Source organism: Micromys minutus (assembly GCF_963924665.1).
Source record: "Micromys minutus genome assembly, chromosome: 4".
NCBI classification, from domain to species: domain Eukaryota; kingdom Metazoa; phylum Chordata; class Mammalia; order Rodentia; family Muridae; genus Micromys; species Micromys minutus.
Window position 1 is genome coordinate 54,667,774 of NC_137973.1, and position 13,181 is coordinate 54,680,954.

Sequence of the window (13,181 nt, forward strand, 5' to 3'; positions counted from 1 at the left end):
AGAAAATTTACAGAGCACCTTAGCTCCTGATGAAAACCTGAGCCAGAAGCATGTATAGCATTAATCGCCATAAGAACTCATTATCCATCTATAAAAAAAAGAAGCTACAAATAACTTCCTAAAATCACATAGTTTATAATTAATGGGTAGAAATAAAAACTACAATGCATGATTTCAATGGCTACATTTTTTTTTTCTTCCTACTTTAAATCTCAAAACTGTCCAGAATGCAGTTGTAGCCTGCATTCAAGAGATTAGAGGCTCAACGCCCAGTAATCTTTTTCCTCACAAAAAAATCTATCTGGAAAAACAGAATTACTAAACACAGCAAAACTGTCACAACTTTAACATATCTGTGGATAAGTTAAGACAGAAGTTTCATTGAGTAAATATAAAAATTTGACTACTATCATGACTAAATTTTAAAATAGAATTCACAGAAAATCAGTCAATAAAAAACATGAAGAGGTAAATGAAGGAAACTAAACAGCTAATAAAGAGTAAATGAAACATTCAGGATTTCTATTTTATAAACTAATATTTGTCATAACGCTTATTTTCAAAACAAGTAAAAAACCCCACACTGATCCAGTACCTATATTGTCAGAATTTCAAGTCAACATAAATGGCATCAATATCCACAAAAATAAGATTTCATTATTGTTCCAAAATGTTTCTCTTACCTATTAGTGATGAGCCGTGAATTAACGTATCTATATTCTCCTTCATACTTCTGCTCCATAATTGTCATCTTACCGATGGGTCTTCTGAGTCGAGTTAGGAACAGCCCAGAAACAAGCAAGTAGGCCATCATGCTTGCTGGGCCCTGTGGTTAGTGAAGGACAATGATGTATAACACTCAAGGATACGGTAATAAAGCCCCCGTGTAGAAGCTGCGCCTTTGCTTATTCTCTCTTTTCCTTTTTTCTCCTTTCCTGGAAAATCACATCTTAGTCTCTCCACTTGTACTGATCACCTAAAAACTCTCATGGGCTTACCTTCTTCTGTCACCTAACACTCTTCTGCTGGAACCCAAATTCCTGTCCTCTCAAGATTCCACAGCCATTCTCACAGCTGTTTATATTCTACTTGAATGTTAGCAGTCCTTTAGGTGCCTTCCTTAGCTCTCATCTCATTCTAAACGTACATTTGTAGTCCATCAGTTTTGGATACAAGATACTGCCATGTATATACCATGTATCCTCATCCCAACATCTATAGGTGTCTCAAGGGCAATCTTTAAACAGGCTATCAACCTTTCCCTGTTGTAAACTATGCTTCTGTCTTCTATACATTATAACTCTATAAATGACCCCACAGCCACTCGCCATCTGGCTCGATGGTTAAGAACACTGACTGCTCTTCCAGACGTCCTGAGTTCAATTCCCAGCAACCACATGGCAGCTCACAACAATCTATAATGGGATCTGATGTCCTCTTCTGGTGTGTCTGAAGACAGCTACAGTGTACTTATATGTAATAAATAAATCTTAAAAAAAAGAAGAAGAAGAAGAAGAAGAAGAAGAAGCTTCAATGAGTCCCCAAATACCCTTAAAAATACCCTTAATTTCTACATACCTATCATATTTGGCCCCAATCAAAACTGTTTTCCTCAACATGCCATTCAATGGGGCTATTCTTACATCTCACAAGTTTAACATCTAATGGACATCTAAGAATCTCCTCAAAACAGTTCAGTCAGCTTCAATTCTTCCAGGCACTAAATTCTTTTCATTATCACTACCAGAATAACTACTTCCTTTAATAGACTAAAATCTTCTGCAGGAACTGACTCACCTTTTATGGCTAGTACAATGTATATGAATATATGCGCTAATATTTTTCAAAATTGTATTAGACTGATTCAACACATTTCAGTAACTACAGCAAGTCAGATGGAGGTGCTAACTGTATTTTTTAAATGTCAATGCAGAATTATACATATAAATATAAAAAATACCAGAAATATAAATTATAGTTTGAAGACTAAAACATTAGGTCTGTTCCGTCTCTTATGGTGCAGTCAATTACACAATAATTACACCTCATCACATGGTAGTAAAGAGAAAAACAGGAAATTCAAACAAAAGAAAGCAAAAAAAAAAAAAAAAAAAAAAAGAAAAAAAAAAAAAAAAAAACACACAAAAAAACAAACAAAAAACCCACCTGGATAAATTATTAACCAACCACAAAATGAACAGAAACACACACACATAAACATATATATAGGCACATAAGAAAAACACATTGTTACATGGATTACTATAATTACTTAAGAATAACATTAAAATGATTCAGGTTAGATGTCAATGAGACTTAAAAAAAGTTTTTGTTGCCACATATATCAGAGAAAAGGAAATAAGGCTCATGGGCCAGCTAACAATTTGTCATTATAAAATACTTCTAAAACTAGTATTTCATTCTGAGTATACTGCTGATATTATTCTAATTTGTTATTAAAATTAGTTGCTGCCAAATTTCTTGTTAATGTTACTTTGCAACAATAAGCATATGTGTGTTCAATATATTAAATGCACGTTTAAATAGTTTTGGTTATTATTGCTAGAAAAAAGATTGATGAATTTTTAAAAAGCCAAACTAGGATACTTATTTTAGAGCCTCCAGTATAATATGTTATAATCAGATCATATTATTTATAATATGAAGATGTTTCCAAAGTTAAAAAAATTCTTAGATCCTCACACTGATCAAAACACAGTAGGTTTTAAAATATGGAACAGGGGCAGCAAGATGTCTCACTGGGTAATGACACTTTTGCCAATGTTGACTTCAATCCCTAGGACCCTACATGGTGAAAGAATATAAACTTCTACAAGTTGTCCTTTAACATCCACACACATTCGTGTGTGCACGCACATGCATACACGCAAATACACAAAAAAACAACAAAAATGGACTCACCTGAGCTCCAATTGCACTTGTTAACTTGAAAATATACAAAACTATATCTAAAAATGGCTGTAAAATAAACATTAGAATATATAGAATTAGATCCAAGAACTAGCTTGCCTAGACTGACAATTAATACAAGATGTTAAATGTAAAATGCAATTCGATATTTAATATATAATATGTGAAACTCCCACTATATATAATAATTAGGCTGTAACGGTGCTTAGATCAATGAATATACAAAAATAAAGTTCTTAAGAAACTTGAAATGGAGCTATCCCAAATGAGGACTATTAGCTATCAAGTATGAAGATACTTCTCCTCAGCTCTAAGACAGCTCTATCAGGATAATTACTCACTAAGACCATAATATAAATATGCTAAACAAAATGACTTGAGTTACGAATCCAAATCTGCTTCCATTTTTCTGTTTTGATAAAACATCTGTAAAATGAAAGGGTCTCCCCAACAACTGATGCTAAATCACCAAGGTTTCTATACGTTTCAGTACTGATGCACACCAAGAACCAATTCAACCAGGGTTTCAAGAGCAGCACATACTTTAACCTTTTTCAAGGAACCAAACTGGGTTTATTTGAGGTCACATAGATGAGTACTAATAAAAATGTCTGGCTTTATGAACTGGCTCATACCAAGATGTACATTTCCCTTTCTCTTGCATATTAAGAAACAAAATCCTTTAATATTCTGCCAGGTGGTGGTGCACACCTTTAATTCCAGCACTCAGGAGGGAGAGGCTGATCTGAGTTTGAGGCCAGCCTGGTCTATACAGTCAGTTCCCAGACTGCCAAGGCCAAGACAGAGAGACTGTCTTGAAAAACAAAACAAAAACCAAACAAACAAATAAAAAAATTTCAATTCAAATATATGTAAAGGTTACTGGCCAAAAATAATATTTATAGTTTAAGTCAGGAATTAAACTAGAGTTTAAAAGAGAATGCGCTATAGTGCACAGAAAGATTATAATAAATGCAGAATATTTCTCTATTGTGGGTGTGACACTTCGTGAGCTACACGTGTCCAAGTGCCAGGAGGAAAGGCTATGGAACAGTTTCCCTCTAAATTAGCTTCATAGATCTATTAGTGATCCTGAAGAGAGAGGCACAAGGAACTGACTCAGTGGGTAAAGTGTTTGTGCTAGAAGTAAACAGACAAGAACACTACTTGTCTGAAATCAGTCCACACAATTCTTATAAAACTTTTGTAAGACACTAATTTCAATTCTAAGCCAAACACCTGACAAAAATAAGATTTTAAATTAATTGTATAATTAAAATGATTATAGCTATCCTACTTTTCTATTGAAAACATTCTTCACATGCTACTCTTTTTCACCCAATCAACTCTATATAAATTTGCTCAGATTCAAAATTCAACAATCTAACAGATTTTTTTAAGTAGGTAAACTTACCTTACTAAGATTTGAATACAGATCAACAACACTGTTACAAAATTTTTCTACATCTTGGGTAAGCAGCTGGTCTGGGTTTGCTATTCTGTTATCCAGGTTGCCCATCTTATAATAGGTAAAGGCTCTGAAACAGGAGTTAGAAGGTGAGTACAGAAGCCATGCATATTCATGTACCACCCGGAGCATACACACAGGCCAGTCTAGACATTCTAAGGACCGTCCTAAGTTATGTCAGCTATGGGGAAGCAGCCCACAGAAGGCTGATTGGTGGCTAATGGGAGCGCTAGGACTAGAGCCCACCACTAACAGGTCACTTCCTATGTATTCCTAATGTAAGAGCCATTTTCTTGAAAACAATCCAATAAACAAGAAAAAGTCCAATATCATAAACATTGCTGCCCAATTTAAATATTTCTAATTTAAAAATAGAGTTTCACTTACTGGAGATACTGCTCATAGAGGTATCTAGTGAGCCTTACACGGAAGCACAGTTTGAGCTCATTTAACCCATACTTCAAGAAGTTATTAACCAGAGAGATCTAAAACAAACAAGCAAGTATTATTGGTTTTGCTTCAACCTCTACTTACTAAACTGTCATGTATTTATCTATCAGCCTCTGTCTCTACAAATTCTGATTTTCATAATTCAGGTCACACTGCAATCCAGTTCTGTTTTATTTAGATTTTATAACTGTAAAAATAACAAGCTAAGCCACATGTACTTAATTACCTCTATTTGGCCTCTGACTTGGAGCTTAATCTTAAACTATTATTCTGAGACCCTTTCTGGGTCTACCTCACAGACTGTACAAGCTCACACACTAACGTTTCTACCCTCTGCTCTTCTGTAACACTACAGCCTAGACAGAGGCTTCCAGTCACAATCCGTGTGGTTTTAAAGTGTGAGTTTTATATTCTACTTTCCAGATTCTTCTAGAACCACTTTACTTGTCTATCTCACAATTACAGCAATTCTTCCAGTTTTGTTTAAACTAACTTATTAAAGATGTTCTTATATAGTGTTTCCAACTTTGATTCCTGACACACATTAATTTCATATTTGAAAGGTCTAAAAAATATATATGCCCATCCTCGAGCTTTATTAAACTAGAATTAATTAGGTTTCTCAAGGAAACTTTTCTTTTCTCCTCCCAAATCTGAACATTAAAAGTCTTACAGGCCCAAGAAAATAAAAATAAAGACCAAGGTAAAAAAAACCACTCGGGTTTTAAGCTATACTAATTTCTAAGTTAATCAGAAATAGACTCTAGTCTAACAGTGGTTCATATTACAATTGTTTATGTTTTTAATCAATAGTTCCTGGAGGATCTGCCCATCTTACTCCCAATTTCACAATCTATAGAAAAGTTTCCAGTTGTCCCAGAGGGAGAGGCACTATTGCTATTTAACAGGTAACAGAATTCGGTCAACTGGAGAAACCTGGTCAGGAGAGAGTTTTAAAAAAAACAAAGGAGAGAGAAAGGAAGAGAAGGAGGAAATGGGAGGAAAGCGGGGGTTGGGGGGAAAGAGAAAGAAAAACAACATACTAACATAAAACCAAGACAGACAAAATTTTGAAATGCTCTATTAAGTGTAAAGTTTTACACTGAAAAAATTAGAAGCTAAACTACAAAATTAAACACAAACTTAGAATTTAGTATCACAAATCTAGTACAAATTCAAGATTTAGTGAGGTGTAAAGTCCTCTCAAGGAAGAGTTGAAGAAGTGCACTTACAAGAGGCATGGCAGCGATGAAGTTGAATAAGTATCTCTTGAAGTCTTTACTGCTACGACCAATGATGCCACTGCAAACCACCACATGCAATGCATTAGTTGCCAAAGAAGCCAAACGCAACACTAGAAAACCCAGAGCTCTAAAACCATTCTTGAGGGTTTCTGCTGACTTAAGCAATAAGAAAAAAATGAAAAGAAATCTTTAAAACATGTTTACAAGCTTTGAAACATTTTAACAACTTGCTTGAACTTGGCTTCGGATGACAAGATGAAGCAAAAAGTAACCAAGGGCCACAGATGCGCCTGGGGAGAACTGCAGATGTAGAGTCTGCTTGGTTAGCATGTGGCAGATTCTGGGTTACAATACCCAGGAATTCTGGGAAATTACAGATGGTTTGTCTTAGCTATTTTAGCGTCCTTGACTCTCAATGAATAAACTAATTAGTGATGGTAGAAAGCCTACCTCAGCCAGCTAGAAAGGGCAGAAAGTAAGCAGTGTAAGCTTTGTGGGTCCAAGTTCTTCTTGCAACTACTCAAGGCTTTCACCAATGGAGTCTAAGTAACCAAGACAGCCTGATTAGACTCTAATAAAGCTTTGTCTTTATTTAAAAAAAAAAAAAAAAGTATGGTGTATGCACACCTTTAATCCTAGCCCTCAGAGGCAGGCAGATTCTGTGAGTTTGAGGCCAGGCTGGCCTACTGAGAGCCTATCTAAAAAGGAAAAAAAAAAAAAATTAAGGTAAGTAATGAGACCTAACTGGTCCTGGCTGGCCAATCCTGAGGCTGGCTGGCACATGAGAAAAATATCAGAATCAGTCTGTAACACCTTCAGGTCCCTCGACACAGCTCAACAAAAGCAGTTCCTCTCTTATCTGCTTTTTGTTTGTTTTTGCATTTACCTGATTTTAAAATGCATATTAAAAAATCTAAAATAGGGTTCCACTACTTTATTTAAGGGTTTGAAAGTTGGGGCTGGAGAGGTGGCTCAGCCATAAAGAGCACTTGCTGTTCTTGCAGAGGACTTGGGTTTAGTCCAGCACCCACACAGCAGCTCACAACTGTGGAACTGTCTTCTAACCTCTGCAAGTACTAGACATGCATATGGTGCACACACACTCATGCAAGCAAAACCCACATACATAAAACAAAAATAAATTCTAATAAGACTTTGAAAGCCATTATGATGAGTACACTGTGTGTATATATTTGTTAAAGAGATCTTTGTAATGCAGGTGACAAAATTTTCTTTTCAGAGAATTTTTATTAACATTCTCAAATGTAATTTTATAACTATATATAGATATATTACAAATATCTATATAATGAGAACATCATAATATTTATATTGAGAAACACTTCAGTAAACAACTTGCCTAGTTCTCCCAAATAGTTCACTGGATTATGATAAGGAAACTATTTTTTATGAGGGAGGAAGTGAATAAATTTGGGGAAATCTGGATTAAATAAAGCTATCAAACATCTTTACCAAAGAGCTTTTCAAATATTTTAATATATAAAAATCAAAAAGGGCTTTACAGCATGCTCTATTTACTTGACAAAACTTTCAGGAATTGTTTCCTTATACTAATAGAAACAAATAAAATATACATTTTTTTCTTCAATTCTTGATTAAAAAGAAATACTGGTCTTTAGAAAGCTGAACTACAGGGGAATAAAGGAACAGTACAAAGATATTGTTTATAGTGATGATTCTACTTTAAACAAGAAGTAATAATTAGGACACTGCCAGAAAAACAAAAAGCACTTGTAAGTTTTAGTTAAGATTGAACCAAACTACAGAACACCAATGAGTGTTAGCGTTGCCCAAGCTGTGAGACACCTGAACTACAGAGCGTGTGGCACTGCGCATGCCATCCATCCGTCCTGTTTACCAATGGAGTCGCTGCTATAAACTTAAAAAATGACTCCTTGAATAAAGCCACACTTCTGCGTATTATTCCACTGCAAAAGAAAACAGTTAGGACATAATAATCAAGTCACTGCTACTCCCAGAGATTCAAGGACGTTTATGAAAGATGGTTTGGTACTATAAAGCAATGCCTGTAACAATGTAGATGACAAACACAGGAAGGACCCTCGTCCACACTGTGGCATCCCTAGTTCCCTCCCTACAGATGAACTGGTCCACTCTACATACTTCTCCACCATTACTAACAAATAAGCCTTAACCATGGAAAGTAAAATGCAGTTACATCACTAACAAACCTCTGGGAACACTAAGCCTACTTCGAAAAGCCAAAAAGGAAAAGACAAATTCATTCACAGTGTAACTTTAATATTAGAGACAAGAGTGTTAATTTTTCAAATAAAATTGTCCTCCATTATTGTTCTGCAATATTTAAACTTTTTTAAACTAAGTGACTAACAAGTATTTGTATCTAGCCAAGCATCATCTAGTCCCACATATGACTGAAGCTCAAAACCTGTAGTGCACAGGAAGTTGGTTTAGTTACTTTCTAGTGGAACGGAGAGATGCCATAACCAGAGAGGGAAAATGGCAAAGGCTACCAAAACCTCAAAGCCTACTCTCAGTGAAAACTCATTAAACTTTATTTTATGTTAGACAGGGCCTTGCAGCAGAGTGCAGGCTGGCCCCAACTGTGCAATCCTCCTGCTTGAGACTCCATAAAGCTGGAGTTACAGGTATATGACATCACACATCACATCAACTCCAAAACAACTGTTTTAAATAAAACTCCAAGAAAATTTGTGGAAAGGAATTTTTTTTCAAAATTAAAACTTAAAACTGAATACTAGTGTAACAGAATTATAAATTGGCTTATGTCCATCATCATCAACTAAATTACAAACCACCTAGTCTTAGCAATGCATTTTCTATGATACTACGTATGTAAGAAAACCAATTCAATAAAAAATAGGAATACCTAGTACATAAAATTACTGAATTTATAATATCTGAATGGAAAAAACTTTAAGAATATATTTTTTCATTCTATTCTTTAAGAGCTAAAGTAATATTCAATTCTATACCATTCTTTATGTGATTCTATCCAAATAACATATTTGTAGTGGGCATAAACTGTAAATTTTTACTACACACAAATACAGTATCATTTGTGAAAACTATAATAATTAGAGAGACACCTAAAATTACAGATAAAATTATCAAGGAAAAAAACACGAAGCTTTACAAATCATATGAAGGTTAGAAATGTCTTCTGGTTATCTATCATACTAAGGCCTCAGATTACTTGGGTTTATAACTTACATAAACAGAGCATGACCAGAAATTACTGCACATGCACACATATGCATACACTGAGGACTCCTATATCCTTCAACAGAAACCTCAGAATAGAGGCCAACAAGCCTTAAGTGGTTTTTAAAGTCTTCAATTTTAAGTGTGTGAGTTTACAGCCAAGTGTCTCAAACTTTTTAAGAAAATCTTTTAACATGAAGAAGGACTGTTAAGGACAAAGAAATAATACTGGGCACTAAATGACAAAACAAAATAACTAAAAAAAAAAAAAAAAAAAAAAAAAGAATGGCTTCAGAAATTTAAAAAATCCTTAACTGAAAGTATGACTACTATAAAAAATAAAGATCCCTAGAAAAGATGGTTCTTGGAAATAAAGTTATATCAAAAATTCTCTGCAAAGTGTGGAGAAAATTTCTAGGTATTAGATTAAAGTGTCAGATATGTGCAAGTGTATGCTCAGCAATACATTATATATACTGTGGAGATTTTACAGCACTGTGAAAAACCTGGAGCTGAGTCGGAACAGTGGGCAAACAAAGACCTGTAATTAATAAATGGCAGAACAAGCAAGAAGCTGTACACAGAGCAACACAAAGCCCAGCCTGTAGCTTAGCTCTAACAATTCACAGTATCACATAACCAATAAATCCTGACCACCAAACACTGTAGAATGTCAGTCACCAAGGAGACAAGCACAAACAGCTTCTCTCCTCCCAAAGCAGGGAACCAACCCACTCAAAAGCCAGAGCCCTCAAAAAAGATGCAAATCTGCTCAGAGAGATGTGTGTTAAGTTTAAAAGCCTACATAATTTACCCATACATGTTTACACGAGCTTTATCTTAGGCAAACATCCTTTTTCACTTTCCTACGCAAATGAGGCAGAAATCATGGGCATAAAGCATGCTTCCTCCAGATCAAGGATATATAAATGAAGAATATTATTTTAAAAGATTTCAAAGTGTGGGTACATTATCCAAAAAGTTACCTTAGATTATTTAAGACATATGTGATAAAACACTGCATTCTATGAAACTTTCACCTTATCATTCCTATTACAATGATAGTAAATTCATTAACAGACAAATGAGTGTTACAACAATCTTAAATATTCCAACTGCCATTTTTCAATTTTAAATCCAAAATTCTCAATTGTAGTGATTAAGACAGTGTTGGAAATATAATAAAAACCAAGAAAAAACCTTAGAATCAGAAAAGTCTGGGTTTTTTTTCCTTTTAACATGGCACACTCCATATGACTCACCAAATGTTTTGATATTTTCCTCCAAAGTATCTTATTAACCTGTTACACTACACTTTAATTTTTGGGATACTTGCCTTTTCCCCTTTACACAATGTCAGCTCAGCAAAGCCAGATATAGAATGTCCCCTGTTCACTGGTATAGATCCCTCCCATCATAGTGCCTGACACAAGAAAATACCTCCCAACTGTTCATATAGATGAACAACACACAACTGGACTTCAGTATGTTTTACCCACCCTCCCCTGTTTTATTTTGTTTTGTTTTGCTTATAACAACAATGTTTAAATACAAGGCAAACTACCATTTCACACAAGGAAAACAAAAAGAATGAGCAAGTACCTTTCAATCAGTGTCCCATTTTGAATCATCCAAACATCACAGTATGTTCGAGATACCAGCATAACAGCAATAAGTACCAAGTAGCCTGTCTAAAATAAACCAGGTAGAGTAAACTAAGTGCATTGCAGAATGTTAAAAGAAACAGTAACTTCAGGTTTTTTGTCAAATTTCAGTGTCATTTACATATGTATATTTTATCAGAGCTTAAAGGGAACTTAGGATTATGACATATATGTTAAAGGTCTTATAGAGCATTTAACTAATGATCTCATTTAGAAGTCAAAGGCAGATCAAGTAATTCACAGTTAATGGTAAAAACTAGACAGGTAACTTAGGATCTCTGGCTCGGTGCACTGTGATTTTCTTATTTACTTTTAATGTGCTACTTTAATACAGAACACTGGTAACAATTACTGAATTAACTAATCAGCAAACAATGGAGCTTAACGTTTTGTACAGACTGAGTAAATGAGGTTCAACTTGCTAAACAAAACGTCTCTAATACTGTCTGGATTTTCTCAGGGCTTCCAACTTGAGCTTTTAAGGCAAAGGTTATACAAGAAAAGAAACAAATTTAAGCAGAGCTCTGTGGAATAAAGGAAGGGAATGTCTACACTAGCAGATGCAGCTGTGGCCTGAGAACACAGTAAACAAACCAAGGGGAAGAGGATTAAAACACAGGAAGCAGGCAGGTGCTGATCCAGCAGGTCCATATGGTAAATAATTATCATATACTTCTACTAGGTAAAATGGTGCTAAAAAGTGATGAGTATGGGATATTACATCATCAACACTGGTGATAATTTAGAGACATATTTAATCGTCTTCTTTACCTGCACAAAAAACACCTTACCTGAATTGCTATGACTGATTGTTCTAAATAGCCATTAGTATGGAAAGTTGAACATTTGGTATTATAATTTCTGAAGACTTACCTCTTTACAAAATGTTCTAGGGACCATAATTTTTAGGATTTGTGAGAGCCTTGATAAAAACACTTTGTCCACCACAGCTCGCTCTTTCTTTCCTTCTTTCTAATGTAGAGAGGAAAAAAAAAATTTAGGCTGGTAGCTGCAACAAATGCAGTGTAAAAAGAGCCACGTTTCAGACAGCTGCAACAATAAATGATTACAGAGCCACATTTCGATCACTGCAACAGATTCGCAGTGATCAGACGGGCACATTTCATGTAACTGCTGACAACTATTAGATTGTACTACTGGAGTATAGACTTGGCATCAAGATGCTAGAGAAAGGGGGCTGGAGAGATGGCTCAGTGGCTAAGCTGAGGTCCCGAGTACCCCGCAACCACATGGTGGCTCACAACCATCTGTAATGGAATCTGATGCCCTCTTCTGGTGTGTCTGAAGACAGCCACAGTGTACTCATGCATAAAATGAATAAATAAATATTTTTAAAAGACGCTGGAGAAAGAACACAAATGACAAAAGGTAGGGGTGCCTACAAAGGACTGGGCCTAAAGGACATAGAAGGACCATGGTTTTGTTGTCAGGACAGAGATTTGAAAAAGATAATGGCTTCTCCCTTAGAGAGTTGTTTTCAAAGGTGCAAGAAAACTGAACTATAACCTTCTACAAAGATGAGGACAAAGTGGCATCAGGGCTTTTGGTAGGAGTATTTCCTTTACTATCCTTAGACTGGGAGACTAGAAAAGAGAAACCAAAAACTATAGGCTACCCCAGAACACATCCTCCCCAGCCCTTTCCAGATGCCCAGTCAACCATGGGTGAAAGAAGAGAACTATCTCCCTCAAGCTGTACTTCTAACTCCATCCCTTTCTTAAAACATTACTAGTAGGTCAGGCATAGTGGTGCAGGCCTCTAAACCCAACACCCAGGAGTTAGACAGGTAGACACATCTCTGTGAGTTTAATGTCAGCCTGGTCTATACAAGTTCCAGACCAGCCAAGACTACAAAGTGAGACCTTGTCTCAAATAAAAACCCGGGGTGGGAGAAGGGGGAGGGGAGTAGGGGAGAGTGGCTTTAATGGAGAAATATTGCCACAATTGGATAGTCACAGTGGACAAAGAGACAGACAGACCAAGACAGAGAGAAGGGAGTGGGGCTTAAGTGATGTAACAGGGCAACAATCACTTTGTCGCTTATTAGTCAATTCTAGAAATAATTTTAAGGAAGAAAAAGAAAGCAAATTACACTTGTATGTAATAGCCTATAAGGTAATGCATATTAGTCATAAGAATTATATTCAAAACGATACTAATAGTACAGATATTAAA

The 13,181-nt window shown here is 35.5% G+C and overlaps 1 protein-coding gene across 4 annotated transcripts in view; it reads right to left on the bottom strand.

Moving 5' to 3' along the window:
• The window catches only part of ABCD3 (ATP binding cassette subfamily D member 3), a 47,526-nt gene that overhangs the window by 18,055 nt on the left and 16,290 nt on the right, over positions 1 to 13,181 (bottom strand). For 2 of the 4 annotated variants that reach the window (XM_080916533.1, XM_080916536.1), the window contains exons 3-10: positions 11,859 to 11,957; positions 10,924 to 11,012; positions 7,973 to 8,042; positions 6,082 to 6,249; positions 4,787 to 4,884; positions 4,346 to 4,469; positions 2,923 to 2,979; positions 684 to 826 (exon numbers count right to left, since the gene is read on the bottom strand). In XM_080916533.1, coding sequence (XP_080772659.1) covers positions 684 to 826; positions 2,923 to 2,979; positions 4,346 to 4,469; positions 4,787 to 4,884; positions 6,082 to 6,249; positions 7,973 to 8,042; positions 10,924 to 11,012; positions 11,859 to 11,957 — 848 coding nt within the window. The remainder of the gene's footprint in view (positions 1 to 683; positions 827 to 2,922; positions 2,980 to 4,345; positions 4,470 to 4,786; positions 4,885 to 6,081; positions 6,250 to 7,972; positions 8,043 to 10,923; positions 11,013 to 11,858; positions 11,958 to 13,181) is intronic. The other 2 variants (XM_080916534.1, XM_080916535.1) reach the window with 2 other exon arrangements.